The following is a 24,139-nucleotide window of genomic DNA, read 5'->3' as shown; positions in this document are numbered from 1 at the left end:
GTCACACCTGGCGGTGCTCAGGAATTACTCCTGGCTGTCTGCTCAGAAATAGCTCCTGGCAGGCACGGGGGACCATATGGGACACAGGGATTCAAACCAACCACCTTTGGTCTTGGATCGGCTGCTTGCAAGGCAAACACCGCTGTGCTATCTCTCCGGGCCCAATATCTTGGCTTCTTTTTTTTTTTTTTTTTAAATATGGAACGCTTCACTAATTTGCTAATCTTCTCTGTATCGTTCCAATTTTAGTATATGTGCTGCTGAAGTGAGTACTTCTTTTGTTTTTAATATTTGTTTTTGGACCATATTCAGTGGCCCTCAGGGCTTACGCCTGGCTCTGCATTCAGAAATCACTCCTGGTAGTGCTTCGGGAAGCTGAGGATCAAACTCAGATTTGACCACATGCAAGGCAAACACCCTTCCATTGTGTACCTTCCATTGTGTAATCACGCTGGCCCCTCTAGTTCTTTTTTTTTTTTTTTTTTTTTTTGGTTTTTGGGCCACACCCTGTGCCGCTCAGGGGTTACTCCTGGCTATGCGCTCAGAAGTTGCTCCTGGCTTCTTGGGGGACCATATGGGACACCGGGGGATCGAACCGCGGTCCGTCCTAGGCTAGCGCAGGCAAGGCAGGCACCTTACCTCCAGCGCCACCGCCCGGCCCCTTTTTTTTTTTTTTTTTTAATTGCTTTATTTATTTGTTTGTTTTTGGGTCATACCCGGCAGCACTCAGGGGTTACTCCTGGCTGTGCTCAGAAATCACTCCTGGCATGCTCCAGGGACCATATGGGGCAGCTGCATGCAAGGCAAACACCATACCGCTGTGCTATCTCTGCGGCCCCAAGCTTTATTTATTTATTTATTTTAGTTTAGTTTTTTTTTTTTTTTTTTTTTTTTTTTGGTTTTTGGGCCACACCCTGTGAGGCTCAGGGGTTACTCCTGGCTATGCGCTCAGAAGTTGCTCCTGGCTTCTTGGGAGACCATATGGGACGCCGGGGGATCGAACCGCGGTCCGTCCTAGGCTAGCGCAGGCAAGGCAGGCACCTTACCTCCAGCGCCACCGCCCGGCCCCTTAGTTTAGTTTTATATTTGTTTTATTGATATTTTGGGCCACACCCGGCAGTGTTCATGGGTTACTTCTGGCTCTGATCTCAGAAATCACTCCTGGCAGTGCATGAGAGAACCTCTGGGATGCCAGAGATTGAACCAGGGTTGGTTGCATGCCAGGCCAATGTACTCCCCTCTGTATCGTTGAGCAAAACAATCCCATAACCATTCACTATATCCTGATCCCTTATGGGAACTTGAGTTATTAGGTACTTGCAAAAATTATTGGGAAAACGGGCCCGGAGAGATAGCACAGCGGCGTTTGCCTCGCAAGCAGCCAATCCAGGACGAAAGGTAGTTGGTTCGAATCCCGGTGTCCCATATGGTCCCCCGTGCCTGCCAAGAGCTATTTCTGAGCAGACAGCCAGGAGTAACCCCTGAGCACTGCTGGGTGTGGCCCAAAAACCAAAAAAAAAAAAAAAAAAATATTGGGAAAACATGCTGCATCATTAAGGAGGCTGCACAGGACTTAATACCTGCTTAAGCTCCATGTGTTGGTATACCAGTTCACAGTTCTTAAATATGAGCCCCATTCTCCCCACACTCCGAACTACAATGCTCTGTCCAACTCTGCCTTATAAGTAAAAAGGGGAGATATAGTCATGGCTAAAGACAGAACAGGGCTTTGCTGCAAGCCATGGCAGGGCCCACATCCTGCTTCCCCCAAGCCATGTCAGCAGACACAGAACACTGCACATCTGAAAAACACCAACTGGTAGGCAACAATTAATGACCTTTCAGTTCTTCCTACTCTTCCCACACATGGGCAATCTCATCTCTCCTATTGTTCATGCTTCTGTAATAATTATCCCATCCCCACCTGCAATAAACGAGCTCTAACACTGTATTGTTCCCAAAAGGTCAATCGTGTTTCCGCACCCCATCCTCCGCTCTTCACCCTACACTGCCTTTCACCCCTCCCCAGTGGAGTAACTGTTCCTTCCAGTGGGCCTGGTCTGGAATAAGCCTGGGGTTCTCCATTGATTGCTCCAGCTCTAGCCCCTTGCACGCTGGTCCAGAAGAGCCTCTGCTTACCTTTGAGTGCTTCTCAAAGTGGGGCAAGGAGCGGTGCTCAAAGCCGTCAGGTACACGGGAGCCGCTGATGGCCTGCTGGCCCACGCATGCAATCATCTGCGAGATGTTGATGAAGGAGCCTGGGTGAAGGGTCCAGGAATGAGTGTCAGTGTGTGCAGGAAAAGAGCTGCACAACGTGCTGCAGACGTGCTCAAAACAAGCTACACACAGCTAAAGACAGGACAGGGCCAGCAGGGAGACAGGTAAGGGGGTGAGCACCAGAGAAAACTGAGCACCCCAAGCACTTCAGGATCAGAGCCGATACTCCTGGCTGAGTCTCCAGGGTGTTAGCAGTGTGACCCAACCTCATAATCCCCAGTAAACAACCCCCCCCCCCAAACATTGTTATTCCCATCACTACAAATAATAGGTAAATGCTGTTAAAAATAGAAAACAGAATTAGCATGGGGGAGTTTTGAGTTTTCAACTTCAGAGCACTGCCAATAGAGTCACAAGTTTCTGACTAAATCTCTTCCTGAAAGAGAAGTGGGAGCGGTGGCCCTGGCAGCAGGTAGGCATGCTCACCTTTGGAGCCACACAAAGCCATGGTGAGGGGACTGTTGCTCTTGTCCAGCTCACGGAGGCAGGCGCTGCCCGCGTGATCACGGATCACAGAGAGCTCCTTCAGGATCAGGGCCTGGTGGGCAGGGAGAGGCATGAGCTGGTGTGGGCTGGTGCAGGTTGAGATCCCACATGGCTAGGAAAGGCCCCAAATATTTAGGCGAGATTGGGAGTGTTATGAAAGGCCATAGTGTTGGGGAGAACCAGGACGGCAGGCCTGTGAGGACCCATATCTCTGAAGGGTAAGCAGTGGTATGTGGAAGGTGGAAGGAGGCTTTGGAAAATTCTGTAAGTGGTGACCGACCCCTTAAAACTCTTCATCTGTAAGTGGTGACCGACCCCTTAAAACTCTTCATCTGTAAGTGGTGACCGACCCCTTAAAACTCTTCACCTCCATCAGAACTCCCAAGGCATCCTAAAATACCGTCAGCTTTTCCTCACCCCTAGAGTCCCCTAATCCTGGGTCCCTCACCTCCAATGTCTCCTCAGCTGTGCAGCCAGGTTGCTGCTGCAGTTTGCCAGTATTGAGGGCCTCAATGTAGCCATCGCACTTCTCGTAGCCGGCGTTCAGCAGCTCGTTCTTGGCCTTCAGCAGTCCCTGGCCAGGGGTGACATCGCCAATCCCAATGGAGAAGCCGCGGTTCGCTGGGGATTGGGGAACAGAGGGTCAGGGCCCTGACACAATCTGACTCCACCCCCACGGGAGTGTATTTGTCTGCATTGTCAGGCTCCCCGGGTCCACACATGCTAACCTGGGGAGCCCATTGCAAACGAGGATGCATCATGGAGGTTTTTTTGTGTGTGTGTGCAGGACAGAGAAGCAGTGCTGACCAGTAAGCCGGCAAGACCCCAGGGTTTTCCTGACACAGACAGAGAGCTAAGAGGACCCAGGGACTCCCACAGATGGGGTGGGGAGAGGTGAGAGAGGTGAGACAGTGGCCCTAGCTGAGAAGCCCCAGATACTCACAGAGGTAGACAGGCGCCAGCCGGGCCAGCCGAGACATGGCATCGGCCGCTTCGTTCTGGCCCCAGTCGCGCAGCAAGATGTAGAAGATGTTGTTCTTGGAGCCCGAGCCCAGTGTGCCCTTGTCCATACTGCCACTCATCAGCTCACTGTTCTGGATGGTGACATCTGCGGGACCACAACATGCTTAATAGTACCCACTTCTGGGATAGCTACACTCAACAATACCGCTTTAGGTACAACCATGTTCATAACTGCGTCAGGGTCAACGAACAACACCTACTTAAGGGACAATCACATTTAACAACCCTGCTTCAGGGGAGAGATGGCTCATATTTACAAACTTTATGTAAGAAGAACTTGGGGCCGGGAAGGTGGCGCTAGAGGTAAGATGTGTCTGCCTTGCAAGCACTAGCGTAGGACGGACAGCGGTTCGATCCCCCGGTGTCCCATATGGTCCCCCCAAGCCAGGGGCGATTTCTGAGTGCATAGCCAGGAGTAACTCCTGAGCGTCAAACGGGTGTGGCCCAAAAACAAAAAAACAAAACAAAACAAAACAAAACAAAAAAAAAAAAAGAAGAACTAAACTCATATTATCTATCAGTCTTCAGGTAAACAGAATTCAGCTTTTAGTACCCACTTTTCAGTACTTGTTCTTTTGCACCCGGGTATGTCCATTAGATATAAAGAACAAACTGCAGACCTTAAAAAATGGAAGCCTTCTATGAACAGCAAGAGAAACACATACCCAAAAACATACAATAGAAAAGGTACGGGCCGGGCGGTGGCGCTAAAGGTAAGGTGCTTGCCTTGCCTGCGCTAGCCTCGGACGGAGCAGTTCGATTCCCCCGGCGTCCCATATGGTCCCCCAAGCCAGGAGCGACTTCTGAGCGCATAGCCAGGAGTAACCCCTGAGCATTACCCCTGAGCATTACCGGGTGTGGCCCAAAAACCAAAAAAAAAAAAAAAAAAAAAAAAAAAAAGAAAAGGTATGATCAAAGCAATTTCAGGAACTGAAAGCAAGTCATGTCAGACAAAGACAATACTCTGCCCCTGCCTTGTGGCACTCCGTGACCTCTGCCCCTGAGAGTTGAGGATGAGGAGGCACCTCGGAGGGAGCAGCATAGGGCAGCTGAGACTCACAGGAGTCATTGGTGCATAGGTCCTCGCCTTTCCCACAGTACTGCTTCCCCTTGGTCCGAAGGTTGGCGCGCACTGGGCTGTCTTCACTGGGTCTGAGGATGATGCTGAAGATCTGCTTTCCTGTCCAAAGGGTCACTGGCTGGGGAAGGAGTGAGGCCAGAGCAGGATTTAGTTGTGTCTTGTCACCACCAACCATGCCCGGGGACAGCACACACCTTTTCCTGTACATACCCCCCACACACACACACCTTCAATATCGCCGGTGGTGGGAGACGGACTTTAATTTTCTCATCCTTGCCAACCAGTACTGAAGCAATAATCTGACAGGCTTTGGCTCGGTCGAAGAAAGTGTCCTTGAGAGTGAGGAGATAAGCTCCTAAGAATGTGAAGAAAGAAACAAATCAGGGGCCAGAGCAATAGTACAGCAGATAGGGCTTTTGCCTTGCACATGGTGCAAGCTGGGTTCAATCCATGGCATCCCCAGCCAGCCAGGAATAACTTCTGGGTGTGGTCCAAAAACAAAGAAATCAGAAGAAAGAAGGTGAAAAATCCAGTGGTTTTATGTTATTTAATTTTTTTTTTCTTGGTTTTTGGGCCACACTTGGTGGTGCTCAGGCCTTACTCTTAGTCATATGCTTAGGAATTACTCCTGGAGCTAGAGAGATAGCAGAGTAGAGTATTTGCCTGGCATGCAGTCAAACTGGGTTCGATCCTTGGCATCCCATCTCATGGTCCCTAAGCCTGCCAGGAACGTTTTCTAAGTGTATAGCCAGGAGTAACAGAGTGCAGTTGGGTGTGGACAAAGCAAACAAACAAAAAAACAAGCAAACAGAAAAAACAAATCATTCCTGGTAGGCTTGGGGGACCCTATGGATACCAGAGTCAGCTACATAAAAGGCAGGCATCCTCCTCACTGTGCTGTCATTGAGGACCCCATTAATTTGATGATCAACTTGAGCAATTACTGAACAGCGAGTACGAAGAGAAGCTGCCAGGCCTGAGAGATGGCTTGAAGGGCTAGATTGCATTTTGCATCTGTGAGTCCTGGGCTCAATTTCACTTAGGGGAGCACTGGGGATCCCTAGACCTACACAGAGCAGCCCCAAAAGCACCCGTGGAAAATAGAAAAAAAAAAACAAAACCAAATATGCAGCTGTGTATCAGCTCTGTCTGTAAAGGAAGTGTTACGGAGCTAAAGCATAGCAGGGAGGGCATTTGCCTTGCACATGTCTAACCCAGGTTAAGTTTCTGGCATCCTATATGGTCCCTGAGACTGCCAGGTATAATTCCTGAGTGCAAAGCCAGGAGTAACCCCTGAGCACAACCAGGTATGGCCCAAAACCAAACCAAACCAAAAAATAAAAAAAATCTGTTGTGTTCACTGCCCTAGCACCAGGGCATAGACAAATGGCCTAACTGGTGGCAGGAAATAGCAAGCACTCAATCTTCAGCAAGGAAGATCTGAAGTGGGTGGATGGACAAGCAGAAGGAAATGAAGATGCTTTCACAGCTGGCAGTGGCATCACTGTGCTCCATGACTCACCTGTTAGGAAGTCCTGGATAGCAGCGATTAGGGGCTCTCCATTCCTTGGGGTCACGAGATTCGCTTTCGTCTGCAGAAAAAATGCACACATTGAGTAAGCCAATCCTGGAACTAGGACATCAGAAATGGCCCTGGATACTCAGAACCATCAAGAATAAAAAGCAAGAAAAGAAGCAAAAAAAGAAAAGGAGCTGGAGGTGAGGGCTTAATCCCAGCATTGGGGGGTTAGGGATTGGTGCTGCAACTGAAAAGAGTGTGAGCCCTCAATGTACAGGGAAAAAAGGTCCTACCTAGCAGGGCTTAAGGGTTGCTGAAAATTAAACCCCTTTCAGCCTTATGCAAGGCAAATGCCCTTCTTGCAGTGTTCTTGTTCTGACCCGCTGCACAGGTTTTAACAAAGAACTGGCAGTTTCTTTCCCTGAAAACCTGAATGTCACAGACACAACCTGTCTTTAATACACACAAAACAACAGTCACCAAGAGTCTATGATGGTGGACAGATGAGAACAGGTAGAGTAGAAACTGTGAGTCCCAAGATCCAACCTTCCTGGGGATGACAGAAAGTTTACAACAAAAGGAGTAAGAAAGCAGAAAATGGGAAATAGTCACAGATCTTCATCAGGGGACATGGGAGAATGGATAGGTATGAGTGGGAGGAGGGGGGGCCTGGATTGGGACACACACACAAACAGGCAACTCCTTCCGCTAAGGAACATGGAACACACTAATGGCACACATACCTCCAACATGTTCCATATTTAAGGGGACAGTTGTTTCAGGGATGGGGGCCCAGCACTTCCTTTCCCACCACATCTGACAGGCCAATTCCTGCTGCTGTGTTCACCCACAATTTTACTGGCCAGATAAGTCTGTACCCCACATAGCCCAGAGGACACCTCCTGTTGCATGAGAGCCCTGGCTTGTATCTTATTGGGGTGAAGGTGCTTGTCCTGGGTTCAACACCTAGCACTGCCAAGGAGTATCAGCAGGTGACTCGGGAGCACAGATAGGCATGCCCTACCATCATTCCTCTTTCCCACCCTGACGTACTCCCATTAGGACAAGTGCCTCTGCCTTCGCTTCTTCTGTCTGGGGAAGATGCAGATTCATTTCGTCCCCGTCGAAGTCAGCGTTGTATGGGGTGCAAACACATTCATTAAAGCGGAAGGTTCGGTGAGGCTTGACCCGAGCCTGTGGAGACAGAGGTGCTTAGGGCTTCAGTCCATGGCAACCCAACACCCCAGAGTGTCTTCCTAGCCAGCACATGCTGGGCTTAGGAACTGTGATTCTAGCATGTTCTGTTGAGTGAGATAGCCCTCAATGGCAAATAGCAAATGGCAATGACTAATGAAGCTACTCACACAAGTTCAGACCAGTGAGAATATGAATCGCAAGGCAAATGCCAGCAGAGGAGTTGCATGAGGGTGTCCCTCTCCCCCACTGGCCAATGCTCAGTTTGATGAAAAAAAAAACATCAGGGCTGAGCTGGACCATAAAAAACAGACTAATCATAAGCTTGAGCAATAGTACAGAGAGGAGGGCACTTGCCTTGCACGTGGCTGACCTGATTTCTATCCCTGGCATCCCATATGGTCCCCTGAGCCTGCCAGAAGTGATTTCTGAGGGCCAGAGTGGTAGCACAGTGGTAGGGTGTTTGCCTTGCTGACCCAGGACGGATGTGGGTTCAATCCCTGGCATCCCATATGGACCCCCTAGTCTGCCAGGAGTAATTTCTGAATGAAGAGCCAAGAGTGACCCCTGAATACCACTGGGTGTGGCCCCTAAAACAAAAACAAAACAAAACAAAAACACACAATGATCAAAATCACTGACAAGAAGAGCTGAAATAAAGAAAGCCCAGAGCTAAGGAGAAAACCAAGTTCTCATTTTCTCCCTTTCCAGCTGATGCTGATGGGAAGAGATTCAAGCAGACTGCCAAAACTCGTGTGGGAATTCAGGGTCTTCATAGGGGAAGGTCAACTATGGGGGCCAGCGTGGGGACAAGGGCCAGTTTGATGTGCAAGTCTAAAAAGAGTGCGAGATACTACAGGGAATAGGCACAGGTACTGAACAAAAGTCATATATATTATTACATGAAAAGGCATAAATGAAACACTCCAAAAGTCTCCAAGAAAAGGAAGTGTCACAATGCAAAATATGAATCATCACAAGAAAGTGATTTAAGGTCTCTGTTGGAAGATTACTGCAAAGAAAACAAACCAAAATAATTTTTTTTTTTAAATTTTGGTATTTTTGGGCTACAGCTGTCAGTGCTCAGGGCTGACTCCTGGCAGGGCTCAGAGGACTTTATGGGATGCTGCTATCAAGTCCAGGTCAGCCAAGTGCAAGGCAAGTGCCCTACCCACTATACTATCTCTCTGGCCCCTGCAAAGAAAGATTTTTTTTGTTTTGTTTGTTTTTGGGCCACACCCAGTGAAGCTCAGGGGTTACTCCTGGCTATGCGCTCAGAAATCACTCCTGGCTTGGGGGACCATATGGGAAACTGGGGGATCGAACCGCAGTCCGTCCTAGGCCAACACGCGCAAGGCAGACATCTTACACCCTGTGCCACCACTCTGGCCCCAGAAAGATCTTTTTTAAATACTGTCATTCTTTAGCTAATATGATAAACTTTCTCTCCTTTTTTGGTTTGTGGGCCACACCCAGCTCTGTTCAGTGCTATGAGCTCAGGGATCACTCCTGGTGGTGCTCAAGAAAATCATGTAGGGCCCCAAAAAACCAGGGTTCATGGTGTACAAGGTCAGCACCCTCCCCACCCATGGGACACTGGGCAGGAGCAGGTTTCACAGCACTGAGAAAAGGGCAGGTCCAAGTCCTGAGACTGTTGACCTGAGTCGCCTCTGCGGGGGTGGGACCTGGGCCTCACCAGATGCGCCATGATGCTGAGCTTGTGCAGCGACGGCTGCCGATTGAACAGCACCACGTCCCCATCGATGAGATGCCGCTCTACAACATCGCCGAACTTCAGTTCCTGCGCCATCTTCTCCCGGTTTCCGTACTTGAGGAACCTGAGGGAGCTTCTGTGTGAGGCTCCGTCATGCACTCTCATGCACACATTTTCACGCTCATTCTCTCACTCTCATCCTCACATACATTCCTACATTACACTCATTCTCACACTAACACACTCACACATATGCACTTACTAACGTGAACACATCTCACATTCTCCCATGCTCCTATACAGTCATTAGTATTTACTCACATACATACATGCTCACTCTCATACACAATCACACAGACATTCACACTTGCACTCTTCAAAAACATGGATACTCACCCATATACTCACACTCACACACATTCATACATTATCACATGACGTGTGAGTGTGCTTGAGTTGTTCCCTGGACACCCGGCCTGAATGGGCAGCAGGCACTCCGCCGGGAGAGACCACAATTCTCTGTGCCCCACACACCTCCCTCAGACAACAGAACAGATGACAAGTCTCTGCCACCATGGCCATCGCTGTCCTCAGTCCAACCATGAGAAAGTGACCTCCATTGACCTCTCTCAACTTTAGTGTCATCCAAGTAGGAAACTGAGTTTTCAGAACCAAATCAACCCAGAATGCAAGAAACCACCTTTCCACAAGGAACGAGACAGAGGGTGAGCAGTCGGAGTGGGTGAGAGGTACTGAAGTGGCACTGTAGGAGGTAAATCTGGGCCTACACATTCCAAATTCTTCCCCTTCAGACAGACTCTGGGCCTGAATTGATTGGCTCATGTAGGAATAGGGGAACCTGGCCTGAGAAGACCCCACCACGTCCCCATCACCTCTTCATCTGTGTGTGTCTCTGCTGGATGAAATTGGCTCCAGGGTGGACTTCAGGTCCGTTGCGCACCAACTTCCTCAGGAAGTGGATGTTAGCCCTGTTCACCTGCAGAACCAAGAGAAAGAGACATGGGGAATCTTCCAGAAACAGTGAGATACCCCCACCTCCACCCAAGACCTAGGTCTGAAGCTGTACTTTCCCACCCTACATCTGGAGCAACAGACACCTGTGGCTACCTCTCTCCTCATCAGACCATTAAAATGAAAACCTGGGGTGGAAGGTAAGGGGACCCTATCAATCACTTAGATGACCTGGACCTTGGTTTTCTCACCAATAAAGAGAATTGGGCTAAACCGAACACAACATCTGGTGACTTCATCTGCAGTAGTTCCCGTATGGGCCATTGAGGTTTCAGGCCATATGTGCAGGACTCAGATGCTACATCCACCCATGTCTCAGATAACATAACAGCCTCTCAAGAGACTCGGACAACATAGGATGTTGGTCACAAGCTTTGCCAGCACTTCTTTTGTTTTTAGATTTTGCCACTTGGTGGCACTCAGGGTTACTACTGGCTCTGCACTCAGAAATTACTCCTGGTAGGCTTGGGGACCATATGGGATGCCGGGGATAGAATTCAGGTCAGCAAATGCCCTCCCTCCTGCCAGCTCCTCTTTGATGGATCAATTCTAAAGGTGCAAAGCCAAAACCTTGTTCTCAGTGAGCTGCAAAAAACAGTACTGGTGAGTCTGTCTTAAGTTCCTGTGAGGTCAGAAGGTACAGGTGTGATGTGTCTGAGAGGGGAAAGAGTGCTTATTCGCCTGCCAACTTTGGGCTGGCAACTGGACGAAGAAGTATGGGGCACCCAGCAAAGAACCAAGACTCACCTTCTCGGGAAAGGTCAGGATTTTGGCCACATGCACTGGCACCGCCACCTCATCGATCCGGAGATTGGGGTCAGGGGAGATAACAGTCCTACCTGAGAAGTCCACCCGCTTCCCGGACAGATTACCTCGGAAGCGACCTAGTCATGGGGAGATACCAGTGATGGGCTGGAATAAGTGCATGACAGGGCTCAGAGTGCTGGCTCCTTCCCTGGCCCTGTGGAGTCTTTACAAGTACCACCAGGGTGAAACGCGCACATGCGAACACGAGTACAGTACAGATGGTGTTCCGGGACGTGAGTTCATACCCTGCTTCCCCTTGAGGCGCTGAACAAAACCACGTGTCCACTTCTTGGGTGCCATGTTGAGGGGGATCCCTGAGAGCTCACTGTTGATATAGAGAGCGCACTGCAACTGTAGGAAGTCCCAGTCCTCCACAATCATCTGTGTCTTGGCCCCTGAGATCCGGTGCTGGTGGGGAGGGGTCAGGGGGAAAGTGTCAGTAGAGTAAGTAGAGTCAGTGGGCCAGCCTTGAGAAGATGCACCCTCTAACCTCCCACCCCCACTATCCTGACCAACTTTCTTTTCTTTTTTTGGGTCATACCCAGCAGCGCTCAGAGGCTACTCCTGGCAGGCTGGGGGACCATATGGGATGCCGCGATTCGAACCACCGTCCTTCTGCATGCAAGGAAAATGCCCTATCATTGTTCTATCTCTCTGGCCCTATTGTTTGTTTTTGAGTCACACACAGCGGTGCTCAGGAATCATTCCTGGCAGGCTTGGGGGACCCTATGGGATGTGAGGCCAGAACCTGGGTGGCTGAGTACAAGAGAGATGGCTGTCCCCACTGTGCTCTTGCCCTGACTGACCTTCTTAATGACGTCATTGAGAAAGATGATCTCTGTCAACTTCATGGTCAGGTCATCCTCGTTGGTGCCTGATTTGAGGTCACTGACCACGGATGGACGGATGCACAGTGGTGGAACCAAGAGGCGGGTGAGGATCAAGTCCGAGGGCTTCCCAGCTTCAGGGTTCATGAGTAACAGCGGGATGTCTTCAGCTGGGATTCGTCGAAACAGGTTCAGGACCACTAAGGGGTTCAGGTTTTCCTGCAGGGGACATCAACAAGGCCAACGAGTTGGGTTGGGGTCACTTTTCCCTCCAGGTGCTCAGCCCCCACTACTGGGCTTGGAGGGAATCCTGACACTTTCGGGTGAACTTAAAACTGAGAGCCTCATTGGAATCTGGGCCCGGAGAGATAGCACAGTGGTGTTTGCCTTGCAAGCAGCCGATCCAGGATCTAAGGTGGTTGGTTCGAATCCCGGTGTCCCATATGGTCCCTCATGCCTGCCAGGAGCTATTTCTGAGCAGACAGCCAGGAGTAACCCCTGAGCACTGCTGGATGTGGCCCAAAAACCAACCAAACAAACAAACAAAAACAAAAAAACAAAAAAAAAACTGAGAGCCTCAAAGTTGGCCATGGCAGAGCAGTGGAACCAGATTCAGCACCACAACCATGGCCTAGGACCCGACGGTAGAGGCTGGTAAGTTGCCCCCAAGGTTGATGAGTCCAGACAATTTGCAGCAATGTGGATGGCACTGGAGGGTCTCCAGGCCAGTGAAGCAAATCAGAAGGATGAGGACAAGTATTAAAGGGGGCTGGAGCAATAGCACAGCAGGGAGGATGTTTGCCTCGAATGTAGCCAACCCAGGTTTGATACTCGGCATAAGCATGCCAGGAGCAATTTCTGAGCACAGGGCCAGGAGTAATTCCTGAGTACCACCAAGTGTGGTCCCCAAATAAATAACAATAAACCTCCCCCCAAAACAAATGCCCAATGTTCCCATTATAGGGTAAGATAAAGGATAAGGAAAAGCAAATGGAGGGAACAGAAGGAATTAGACAGCAGAACTCAAGGGCTCCAGATTACAGAAACAAAGTGCCAAGGGGGGAGTGGGGAGGAGGGGACCAGGAGGCATCAGGATCAGACACGGGGGTCAGCAACAGGGTCCTGGGCTATATGTCATGAGTAGGATAGGACTGGCACATGCAGCAGCTGTTGGTTACACTCCAGGAGGGCCTTGCTGCATGAATGAGGTCTCATTGCCATGTGCCGGGCTCCCCAAGCTTCTCCCTGCCTTTGAGCATAGCCACTTCTCAATTAAGTTTTTGGCTGTGGTACATTCATAACCCTTTCACTGTTACTCGATTTGGGGCAGACCTCCCCTCTCAGCCCAATATTCAGGGGCAAGGCCCACAGTTATTTGTTTGTTTTGAGGGCACACCTGGTGACTCTCAGGGTTATTCCTGGCTCTGCACTCAGAAATTACTCCTGGCAATGCTTGGGGAACCATATGGGATGCAGGGGATCAAACCTGTGTTGGCTGTGTGCAAGGCAAACATCCTCCCCACTGTGCTATTGATCTAGCCCAGGACCCAGAGTTTTTAAGACACTTGAATTGAGATAGTGCTAAGGGGCACTAAGTACCCATCAGGCATAGGATAATGTTAAAACAAGACAGTCCCAAAGGTTCTGTCCCCTAGTAAGGGGCCCTACTTTCAATGGATTGGGGGTGTGTGTGTTGTTGGGCCACACTCAGCAGTGCTCAGGGCTGGCTCTTGGCTCTGCATCAGTGATCACTCCTGGTAGGGCTCAGGAGACCAATTTGGGATGTTGGGAATGGGATGGAACCTGGGTGAGTTACGTAAAAGGCAAGTACCTTAACTGCTGAACTATTATTATAGTCCCCTGTTTTTTTTTTGGGGGGGTCGGGCAAGGGGGTGGGAGGTTTTAGGCCACACCTGGCAGCATTCAGGGGTTACTCATGGCTCTAAATTTACTCAGAAATTACTTCTGGCATGTTTTGGGACCATATGGGATGCCAGGAACTGAACATGGGTTGGCCACGTGCAAGGCCATGTGCAAGGCTCTACCAGCTGTGCTACTCCTCCAGCCCCGGAGCCTAATTCTGGTCATAATAAAAACTTCTTTGCTGCAAGACGAAGCACATGACTGTCAGTGTAGAACAAGGTTACTCACCTGTCCCTTTGTTTATGTGTCACATGAAGAATGCCTAAAGTCTAAGTTCACAGAAACATAGCTGTGATGAAAGGCAGAGCAGAGGGATATGTGTGTGCACATGTGCATGTAATTGTGCATGATTCCTAAGCTCACCTGTGCCCTTCCAAGCAGGGGCTCAACTTCCTTGTTATGCTCAATGGCTGTCTCGAATGACTGAAGGAAACTGGAAACCATGGGGTCCACCACTTTCTTGTTGGTCTTGTACTTCTCATGGATGATTTTCAATAACCCACATTTCTTCACGGTACCTGGACAAGCCAATTTATGAAACTGAGGTTGAACACAGCAGATCTAGATCTAGGTTCCTGGCTTGGCCTGACTCTCCCCCAGAGCCTGCAGCAGCTATCCAAGAAGAGCTAGACACTGACACACCCTCCCCACCTCCATCCAGCCCAGCCCGGTCCGGTCGGGTCCGGTCCGGTCCCAGTGCCTCACTCACCATTGAAGGCACTGCAGTGGTGGCAGATGGTTTTCTTTCGGCACTTGTCAGAGATTTTTTTCTTTAGGCCACGCTTCTGCAGATAAGTGAGGCCGGGCCGCCTTAGGTACTCCAGGAACTGTTGCTTTTCCTCGGCTGACAGCAGGATACGACAGCAGGTTTTGCAGATCATCTTGGGGAGGGAGCACAGAAATGCCTCAGCAACATGGTTCATGCTCCCTACATCCTGGGCACAGCAGAGCTGCAGGAAGCTATGCCCAGGGGAGTCGAGGGGGTGGCACCTCAACACATGCCAGCACATTGGCTCTCTGTGGAGGCAACTGCTAACCGGGGCTCCATCCTGGGTGCCAGAGCATTTGCTTCACACCTGGCAGTGCTCGGGCTGACTCCTGGCTCTGAGTTCAGGGGACGACATAGGGTTTTTGAGTTTGAATCCAGACAGGCTGTGTATAAGGAAAGCGCCCTCCTAACTGGACTATTATTTCATCTCTTTGGTTGTTGTTCTAGGACCATACTCAGAAGAAATCAGTAAACACTCCTGGGTTTGTGCTCAGGTTCACTTCTGTATCTGTGCTCAGGGCTCGCTTCTGGCTCTAAGCTCAAGTCTCACGCCTGGCTCTGTGCACAATAATTACTGCTGGTAGTGCTCGTGGCATCATATGTGGAGTTGGAATGAAACCCAGGTCAGCCACCTGCAAGGTCAGCACCTTCACCCCCACTACTCTCCAGCCTGGCCTTGCTAGATGATTTTCTAGAAATGAAAGGACTGGGGAACCTCAGTGCTCAGTATTGCTCGCTCCCTGCCCCCTCACCTGCAGGACACCGATGACAGCTCGGAAGTAGCCCACATGGAAACATGGCAGCTCTAGGTCGATGTAGCCGTAGTGACCCAGACAGTCTGCCAGGTTCTTCCCACATGTTTCACAAGGCCGGTCCTTCTCGCTGGTGCCCTGAAAACAGACATGGTGCCTCATACTGGGAACAAAGCTGAGCTTGGGAGGCAGGGGGCACCCGCCCAGCCCAGATCAGATCAGCCCAGCATGCCACATTGGCACTGTCTTTTTCCTTTATTTTGGACCACACCTATTGATGCTCAGAGATCACTCCTGGAGGTGTTCAGGGACTCTAGGTATGCCAGGAATCAAACTTGGGTTAGTCACATGCTAACCTAGCGCCCTCCCTGCTGTACTATCACTCTGTCCCCTCTGAAGTTTTTTTGTTTTAGTTTTTTGACTTGGGGCCAGCGCTTACTCCCGGTTCATATGGTACTTCCGGACCATATGAGATGTCCAGGGTCAAAACCCAGGTTGCCTATATGCAAGGCAAATGCCCTCCCTGCTGTACCATGGCTCTGGATTTCACATGGCCACCCTAAACATGATGCCCTGTATGCCCAGCCTGGCCTCACCATCCTGTGGTCCAGCACCCCGTAGACCAGTGGAGCATGGTTGTTGTCCTGCCCGTACAGGTTCTTGCTCACCACCTGGATGTGGGCCTGTTGTCGCATCTCCTCGGGTGACTTCATCCCGAAGCAGATGTGGCTTCTGCAGACAGGGACAGAGTGTGCTTGGTTATTTTTGGGAAATATCCTGATCAGGTGGGGGGGGGGCCCACCATGTTCCCTTAGCCCTGCAGGGAGAGTCCCACTCTCCCTCCAGTGGCACCTTGGACTACACAGAGCCAGGGACCACCTGCTCAATGCCTGCTGCTCAGCAGAACCCATCGGCCACAGCTCTGTCCAGGAAGAGGTACTCTAGAAGTGCCAGAATGATAGCTCAGAAGGGAACACGCTGGGCTTGCACACTGCTGACCTGGTTCGATCTCCAGCATCCCATAGGGCCCCACCTCCCAGCACTACCAAGAATAATCTCTGAGGGCAGAGCCAGGATTCAGCTGTGAGTATTGCTGGGAATGGTTCAAAAACCAAAATAAGTAAAGGGGCAGGAGATAGCAGTAGGGTGTTTTCCTGGTAAGCGGCAACCCAGCATGGAAGGTGGTTTGATTCCCAGCATTCCAAATGGTCCCCCAGCAATTAGGATTAAATAGGATTAACCTGAGCATCATGGGATGTGACCCAAAAAAACAAACCCAAAATAAGTAAATAAAGTGCATCTTTTAAGAATCTTTTGTTGGGGCTGGAGAGATAGCATGGAGGTAAGGCGTTTGCCTTGCATGCAGAAGGACGGTGGTTCGAATCCCGGCATCCCATAGGGTCCCCCGTGCCTGCCAGGGGCGACTTCTGAGCACAGAGCCAGGAGTAACCCCTAAGCGCTGCCGGGTGTGACCCCCCCAAAAAAAATCTTTTGTTGTTGTTATTTTTTGGGTCACACCTGGCAGGACTCAGGGATTACTCCTGGCTCTGTGCTCAGAAATCGCTCCTAGCAGGCACGGGGGACCCTATGGGATGTCGGGATTCAAACCACCCTCCATCCTCGACCCGCTGCTTGCAAGGCAAATGCCCTACCGCTGTGCTATCTCTCTGGCCCCATCTTTTAAGAATCTTAAAAAAAAAAATAGGTATTCCCCCTCCCCCACCCGGATCCTTTCTCCCTCCGGTCCCTGAAATACTGAATTTCTATAGGGTCACCACCAAACCCCTCAGTCCCACTATTCTCTCCCGGGACTGCCTGAGTTAGTTCAGGAAAAGTTCAAGAATGCAGCCACACAGTGAAATCCAGGGCTCTCTATCCTGAGTTCAGTTCTGGGAGTCTGTCGCAGTTGATTTGTTATTATGGTTCATTTTGGGCCACAACTAGTGGTACTCAAGAGTTACTTCTGGTTCTGAGTTCAGGAGTTACTCTTGGTAGGGTTCAGGGAACCATTCAGGGTTCAGGGGTGCCAAGAACCGAACACAGGTCAGCTGTGTGCATGGCAGGCTCCATCCACACTGTGCTATGTCTCTGGCCCCTGAGCCAGCACCTCTTAAGCAGGATCAACTGCCTCAAATTGCTGGAAAGCACCTCCAAGTCCTGAAGGAATCTCCAGAAGGAGCCTCTAAGTTCCTTCCTGCATGTGTTTTGGAAGTTTCCTTGGACTGCCCATTCTCTTGGTGCAGAAGGCTGCAGGATTGCGACAGGATGACTGCAGAACCCTGTTGCCCCTGGTCCACGCAGCCATGACCCCGTCAGCCCTGAGCCCACTCCACCAGGGCTGCAAACACGGTGGCATCACTAAGTGAGGGGGGTGTCTAAGAGATCTGGGGGTCTCCTCCTTTCTAAGGGGGTCCAGAGGATGTAACCACCAAGTTCTGCAGCAAAGTCTCACGGATACCACGACCCACAGGCTCTCCACGAGCTTGCAAAAAAATGAAAATAAAATCAAGCCTCAGTTTGCAATTGGGGACGTGGGCTTGGGGGCCGCGGGGGCTCATCGCGTCCCCTTCATCTCTTCTCGGCGCGGCTGTCCAGCTGACCCGGAGCCCTGCAAGGCTCCTGGGGACCTGGGACACCCCCCCCCCCCGCCCCATCATCATCAGTCCTCGCCGCCTCTGAATCATCCTTGTCCCCGACTCACATCTTCTTGGCCACGTCTGTCTCCCGAAACTGCTCCTTCACCATGGTGACGGCGGCCCGGGAGAGCCTGTCTCACGTAATGCAGAACCGGCTCGGAGGAAGCCGGCGCCTTGCACCTTGCACCGGGCAAGGTGTGATCCGGGACTAGCAGCCAAGGAGCCACCGGTCGCTCTCGGCCACCGTAGTGCGTCCCACGTGTTTATTTCTACTTCCGCTACTCGCTGGTGCATCCTCTGTCTAGAGCGCCCTGGGAGGACCTTTTTTTCTCATCCCACACCGCCCCCTGGCGACTGATCTTTGAAACGTCATCGAGGCCTACGTTCTAGAACCCATTTCCTGGCCTATTTCTCCAAGGACCTCACAACCTGTCACAGAGCTTTCAGACAGGCCGGAGTTATATACACCAAGTACAAAACGCTTACAAGGCAATGCACCCTCCATCAACAAATTTATCAAACAACACATTTATTTTGGTAATGAGACTTTTGTCCAGGAAGGTGTATGACTTACAGAAATAGACTATTTTTGTGTGGTGGCAGAGATCAAATCCAGGGCTCTGTAACACACAAGCATGCTTTCAACTCCTGACCCAGGCTCCTGGAACCGAGAGGTCTTTCTATCTTTTAAAGTTTTTTTTTTAATTTCTCATTATTATTATTATATTCATTTGTTTGTTTTGCCTTTTGGATGACACAATTGATACCTAGAGGTTGCTCCTGGCCCAGGAGCACTCAGGAACTACTCCTAGGAATGCTCTGGAACCAAATGGAATGTCGGGGATCAAAGCTGGGTTGATATGGTCCTCTGAGCCAGGAGCAATTTCTGAGCACAGAGCCAGGAATAACCCCTGAGTGCTGCTGGGTGTGCCACCCTCTCTCCAAATTTTACCCTGGGTTGGCCACCTGCTAAACAGCTGCTTATCTTTCCAGCCCCAAATGTTCTTTATTTTTTAATTACTTTTATTTTTAAATTTTTCCTTCTTTTGGGTTTTGAGCTACACCTGGTTCAAAAGCTTATTCTTGGATTTGCACACAGAGACAGCTGACACTCCTGCAGTGCTTGGGGAATCATATGTGGTGGGTATTGGGGTGGCAGCATGCAAGGCAAGCCCCTAACCCCTGTACCAGCTCTCTGTTCCAAGTTCTTTATTTTTAATTAAAAACCTTCAGTAGAGGAGCTAAAAAAAAAAGAAAAAAAGAATACTTAGAATTTTTAAAAAGGTAAGAGTAGTGTGAAACTACAAAGCTTTGAATATTTATTTTTTCTTTCTTCTTTCTTTCTTTCTTTCTTTCTTTCTTTCTTTCTTTCTTTCTTTCTTTCTTTCTTTCTTTCTTTCTTTCTTTCTTTCTTTCTTTCTTTCTTTCTTTCTTTCTTTCTTTCTTTCTTTCTTTCTTTCTTTCTTTCTTTCTTTCTTTCTTTCTTTCTTTCTTTCTTTCTTTCTTTTTTTTTTTTTGGTTTTTGGGTCACACCCGGCAGTGCTCAGGGGTTATTCCTGGCTCCAGGCTCAGAAATTGCTCCTGGCAGGCACGGGGGATCATATGGGGCGCCGGGATTCGAACCAATGACCTCCTGCATGAAAGGCAAATGCCTTACCTCCATGCTATCTCTCCGGCCCTTTCTTTCTTTCTTTCTTTCTTTCTTTCTTTCTTTCTTTCTTTCTTTCTTTCTTTCTTTCTTTCTTTCTTTCTTCTTTCTTTGTTTGTTTCTTTCTTTCTTTCTTTCTTTCTTTCTTTCTTTCTTTCTTTCTTTCTTTCTTTCTTTCTTTCTGTCTTTCTGTCTTTCTGTCTTTCTTTCTTCTTTCTTTCTTTCCTTTCTTTCTTCCTTCCTTCCTTCCTTCCTTCCTTCCTTCCTTCCTTCCTTCCTTCCTTCCTTCCTTCCTTCCTTCCTTCCTTCCTTTCTTTCTTTTTCTTCTCCCTCTCCTTCCTTCCTTCCTTTCCTTCCTTCCTTCCTTCTCTTTCTTTCTCTCTCTCTTTCGAGAGATTGTCCAAAACACACTACCTTCCTTCCTTCCTTCCTTCCTTCCTTCCTTCCTTCCTTCCTTCCTTCCTTCCTTCCTTCCTTCCTTCCTTCCTTCCTTCCTTCCTTCCTTCCTTCCTCCCTCCCTCCCTCCCTCCCTCCCTCCCTCCCTCCCTCCCTCCCTTCCTTCCTTCCTCGAACCAACGTCCTTCTACGTCTAGGGCAAACGCCCTACCTCCATGCTAGCTCTCCAACGCTAGCATTTTTTTAATCAGGCAATGTCGCGGTCAGCCTCTACACTCAGGCCACGCCCCACACCGGCGCGCCGAGGGGTCCTTCGTGCGCGTTGATATGATTGGCCGGCGCTGGCAGCTTTCTCTTCCCCCCTGACTCTGCTGCTGCGCTGCCATCATGGTGAGTCTCTGCGGATCAGCGGCGCTATCCGCCGGGTATCCGTGCCATCCTACCTCCCCAGCACGTGCCGCTTGCATCGAGGCCGCCCGGAGCCCAGGCTCCGCGTCCTTGGTCGTGTTTGGCGGGTGGGCCCGGCGCCTATGGAGCGTGCGATGCGTTGCGGCGTTGGCGGCTTGGTTTTCCAGCATGAAAGCCCGACGGCAACTCCCGGCCCCGGGCGCCCGTCCTGTGGCTTCCGGGTTGGCACATCTCGGGATCCTAAATGCTGGACAGGGCCGGCGGACTGCCCCGTGGGAGCCTGCAGGGGTCCCCGCGTCTCTTGGCCCTCCAGGGCGCTGGGCTTGTGCTTGGGGTGAGGATCGCGCCCCTTTGAGCCCTTGAGGGTGGGTGTTCTATGTACCCGGAGTGTGGGGTGACTTGAATGGCGGTAAGAAATCTGCAAATGGGGCCGGAGAGATCACATGGAGGTAGGGCGTTTGCCTTGCATGCAAAAGACGGTGGTTCGAATCCCGGCATCCCACATGGTTCCCCGAGCCTGCCAGGAGCGATTTCTGAGCATAGAGCCATGAGGAACCCTGAGTGCTACCGGGTGTGACCCAAAAGCCAAAAAAAAAAAAAAGTAGATACTTAACTGTTCAGCATGGACATTGGGACTCTATCAGATGATGCTCTGAATCCCCAGTTCGCTCCCTAAACGGTGAGAAGGCCATCCCTGCAAATCAGTAAGTGGAAGACCAAAGTACAAGTGGGCTCTCTTAGTAGGAATCTGGAGGAATCTTTAAAGACACAAGCCCATTGAATGGGTGGGTTTGGTGAGACTACTGCACCTTCCCAGGGTACAGTACCAAGGGAGGAGAAAAGGCAGCCGAGACTCCATTAATTGGCATGCTGTGTTGTATCTTTACAGAACGACACGGTCACCATCCGCACCAGGAAATTCATGACCAACCGACTGTTACAGCGGAAGCAGATGGTAAGTGCCACCCCCCATACTGTCTAGTTGGTCTTGAAGGCCAAGTCTGGAGCTTTGATTAAGCCCCGAGGCCTTGTGGTCTTCACCCTCAGTCACACGGAGCTTGTCGTCTTCTCATAGGTCATTGATGTCCTACACCCTGGCAAGGCCACCGTGCCAAAGACGGAAATTCGAGAGAAACTGGCAAAGATGTACAAGACCACCCCAGACGTTATCTTCGTGTTCGGGTTCAGGACCCATTTTGGTGGCGGCAAGACGACTGGCTTCGGCATGATTTATGATTCCTTGGACCACGCGAAGAAGAATGAGCCCAAGCATAGATTGGCGAGAGTGAGTGTACTTCCTTGTCCCTCTGGCTTTTAAAAGGACAGTCTGCTGTCAATGGGGGGGGGGGCTCCTAGAGCTTTCAGAAGGTCTTTGAGATAAGTACAGAGTAGTGGGATTTCGATTGGAGTATGTGGCATTATTCTGAACAGGCCAGGCAGGTGCTGGGGGAAGGTAGAATGACTTAAGTGTTCTTGAGGTGGGGAGAGTCTGGTAGTGAATAGGGCAGCCCCTTTGCTTCTGTCCTGAGCTGGCTGCCCTCTGGAATACTGGTGCGAAGGTGGGCAAAGCGGGGTTTTGTGGACTTTACCGTGGCAGGAGCCTCAATGTGGCAATGAGACGGGAGAGGGGGTACAGGGGGTGGGAACAATGAGTGGGCTCTATCAAGGCCCAGGCAGATTGCTGTCGCATGTGTTCCATGTGTGGTGCCAGCCAAGGGCCACATGGTTGTTTCAGCTCAGGTGTTGTCTTCCAAGTGGAGTTGGTCTTAGACCAAAGGATCAGATGGTGGGTGTCAATTTGGAGTTTGCCAGTGATGTCTACTCCCCTTTTCCTAAATTTAGCACGGCCTGTACGAGAAGAAGAAAACTTCGAGGAAGCAGCGGAAGGAGCGCAAGAACAGGATGAAGAAAGTCAGGGGCACCGCCAAGGCCAACGTTGGCGCTGGCAAAAAGGTGTGTAAGGCTTAGGGTGGGGGGGCTGCTGTGGGATGATCCCCTCCCACAGTCTAGTAACACCTCTTCCTTTCTTCTCATCTCTGGAGTACAGAAGGTAACGCTGGAGAAACTGTGTAATGTACTGTGGCAGCCCCGTAGCATAGTTCTGCTCACATGTAGAGTAGCACAGAAAGCTTTGCACGCCCACTTCCTGCCCAACACCCCCACAGGTGCTCCCCTTAGTGCCAAGTGGCCACATTGGTTCTGGAATCTTCCTGGGGGCTAGCCAGAGCCCCATCAGGAAAAGCTCCTTTTGCTGCTGATTGGCAAAGCTTTGTCATGGGGAATACATCTGGGTTCCCCAAGCCTGATTGGAGCAGCAGTGAAATCAATGTGGCCCAAGGCTCGCTCGCACTCAGTAGGCTGAAGAGGGGGAGTAGGTCTCAGTGGCCTCTCTGATGCTAGCCATGAGCTATATTCTCTCCAGCCAGCAGCCCTGTACCAGCTTTGCTAGCCAACTGCAAGTAGTTGGTTGAATGGAATGAAGGCAGGGGGTGGGTAAATCAACAAATAATCAAGTGTTCTGTGCACTTTTTTGTTTTTTTGCCTTTCTCTACGTGCTTGGATTTCTTGCTCATCAGAAATGAAGTGCCTGGCAGGTACTGAGTATGGTGTCTACATTCGCTTTTCCTGTTTGCATGTTGATTGGATGGTTTTTTGGTATTTCCATTCTGTCCTGTGAACACGCAGAATTCAGTAATCACGTGTGGTGTGGAAACTCACTGTGCATCTGTGCATGACTGTTCTGTTGTGAAGTGAGTGCAGAAGCTGGGTCACCATGAGTGCTGGCCATGCATTCTGTGGGGGGGGGGCAGCATTCCTAAGCTCTTAATGGGCACACCAGATACTCACCCAGGTTCTGGTAACAACTTGGATATTTGTCCAGGAAATCTGTTCTAGCAGTTTTATACTGAGGGCCCTCTATTACTGCGGGGGAGGGAGGGAGACATCCCATCCCAAGCAATGATGGGGCTCCAGCAGTGTTGCCTGATAGGACATTTGATGCTGAACTTGAGGCCTCATTTCCTTAAAGGCCTGAAGGGTCCCCATCCTTCAAATCTCAATCTTCTCTTCCAGCCTACCCCCCCCCCCCCTTTCTTCACTGACTGAGATGATGACCTATCCATAGGGAAACCTGAGAGCTTCTCTCGAGCTGAGGAGGGGGAGTTCCTTGGAGTGCTGAGGGGAACAGGGGAAGAGATGGTAGCTGCCCTTTCTCAGTGAACTGAGGTGCCTGCCAAGACTGGCCTTGGGGCAGCCCCATCAGTTCATAGGTGCAACTTCAGGGCTAGAATGAGCACTGAGGAACGATCCCTGGTGCAGACTGAGCACTGGGGACACTTAATGCTTCCTCAGGCTGCTCAGGACCACTGGGAGGGCGCTTGATTTGCTTGTGACATACCTGGGTTCTATCCATTGCATCCAGAGTGACCCCTGAACAGAGCCAATAAGCCCTGATCTGAATACAGTCAAGTCTGGCTACAAAACTACATAAGTTTGTTTGGACTTTTCTGTTTTGGGGGCACTTCTGGTGGTAAGCTTAGCCCTGTTAGCAGGGTGTGGGTGTGTGTTAAGAGTTTGACCTCGGGCCTGGAGAGATAGCACAGAGGCATTTGCCTTGCAAGCAGCCGATCCAGGACCAAAGGTGGTTG

The 24,139-nt window shown here is 50.4% G+C and overlaps 2 protein-coding genes across 2 annotated transcripts in view; one reads left to right on the top strand and one right to left on the bottom strand.

Moving 5' to 3' along the window:
• Positions 1 to 18,265, bottom strand: part of POLR3A (RNA polymerase III subunit A) — a 33,444-nt gene extending 15,179 nt beyond the window's left edge. Inside the window, exons 1-18 of the mRNA XM_049789607.1 lie at positions 18,106 to 18,265; positions 16,001 to 16,136; positions 15,405 to 15,542; positions 14,593 to 14,764; positions 14,247 to 14,401; positions 11,940 to 12,179; positions 11,379 to 11,541; positions 11,074 to 11,210; positions 10,188 to 10,291; positions 9,277 to 9,418; positions 7,440 to 7,580; positions 6,390 to 6,459; positions 5,095 to 5,222; positions 4,847 to 4,985; positions 3,707 to 3,871; positions 3,212 to 3,384; positions 2,704 to 2,815; positions 2,140 to 2,258 (exon numbers count right to left, since the gene is read on the bottom strand). Of these exons, the coding sequence (XP_049645564.1) occupies positions 2,140 to 2,258; positions 2,704 to 2,815; positions 3,212 to 3,384; positions 3,707 to 3,871; positions 4,847 to 4,985; positions 5,095 to 5,222; positions 6,390 to 6,459; positions 7,440 to 7,580; positions 9,277 to 9,418; positions 10,188 to 10,291; positions 11,074 to 11,210; positions 11,379 to 11,541; positions 11,940 to 12,179; positions 14,247 to 14,401; positions 14,593 to 14,764; positions 15,405 to 15,542; positions 16,001 to 16,136; positions 18,106 to 18,149 (2,478 nt within the window). The 5' untranslated portion in view covers positions 18,150 to 18,265. The remainder of the gene's footprint in view (positions 1 to 2,139; positions 2,259 to 2,703; positions 2,816 to 3,211; positions 3,385 to 3,706; positions 3,872 to 4,846; positions 4,986 to 5,094; positions 5,223 to 6,389; positions 6,460 to 7,439; positions 7,581 to 9,276; positions 9,419 to 10,187; positions 10,292 to 11,073; positions 11,211 to 11,378; positions 11,542 to 11,939; positions 12,180 to 14,246; positions 14,402 to 14,592; positions 14,765 to 15,404; positions 15,543 to 16,000; positions 16,137 to 18,105) is intronic.
• A 3,119-nt stretch (positions 18,266 to 21,384) lies between these two features.
• On the top strand, positions 21,385 to 23,057 carry RPS24 (ribosomal protein S24). The gene is made up of 4 exons (XM_049789680.1): positions 21,385 to 21,447; positions 21,568 to 21,777; positions 22,335 to 22,445; positions 22,540 to 23,057. Exons 1-4 carry the CDS (start codon positions 21,415 to 21,417, stop codon positions 22,711 to 22,713), a joined length of 528 nt encoding a protein of 175 aa, XP_049645637.1. The 5' UTR covers positions 21,385 to 21,414; the 3' UTR covers positions 22,714 to 23,057.
• Positions 23,058 to 24,139: the final 1,082 nt, after the last annotated feature.

This window comes from Suncus etruscus, chromosome 15 (assembly GCF_024139225.1).
Source record: "Suncus etruscus isolate mSunEtr1 chromosome 15, mSunEtr1.pri.cur, whole genome shotgun sequence".
NCBI lineage: Eukaryota > Metazoa > Chordata > Mammalia > Eulipotyphla > Soricidae > Suncus > Suncus etruscus.
This window is presented reverse-complemented; position numbering and strand designations above follow the sequence as displayed.

What these genes read in the sequence shown, in the direction of transcription:
- RPS24 (XM_049789680.1), top strand. Translation starts at nt 21,415, where the DNA reads ATGACCAACCGACTGTTACAGCGGAAGCAGATG. An exon ending in TGTTACAGCGGAAGCAGATG is followed by an intron (nt 21,448 to 21,567) that starts GTAAGTGCCACC and finishes GTCTTCTCATAG; the next exon opens with GTCATTGATGTCCTACACCC. An exon ending in CCAAGCATAGATTGGCGAGA is followed by an intron (nt 21,778 to 22,334) that starts GTGAGTGTACTT and finishes TCCTAAATTTAG; the next exon opens with CACGGCCTGTACGAGAAGAA.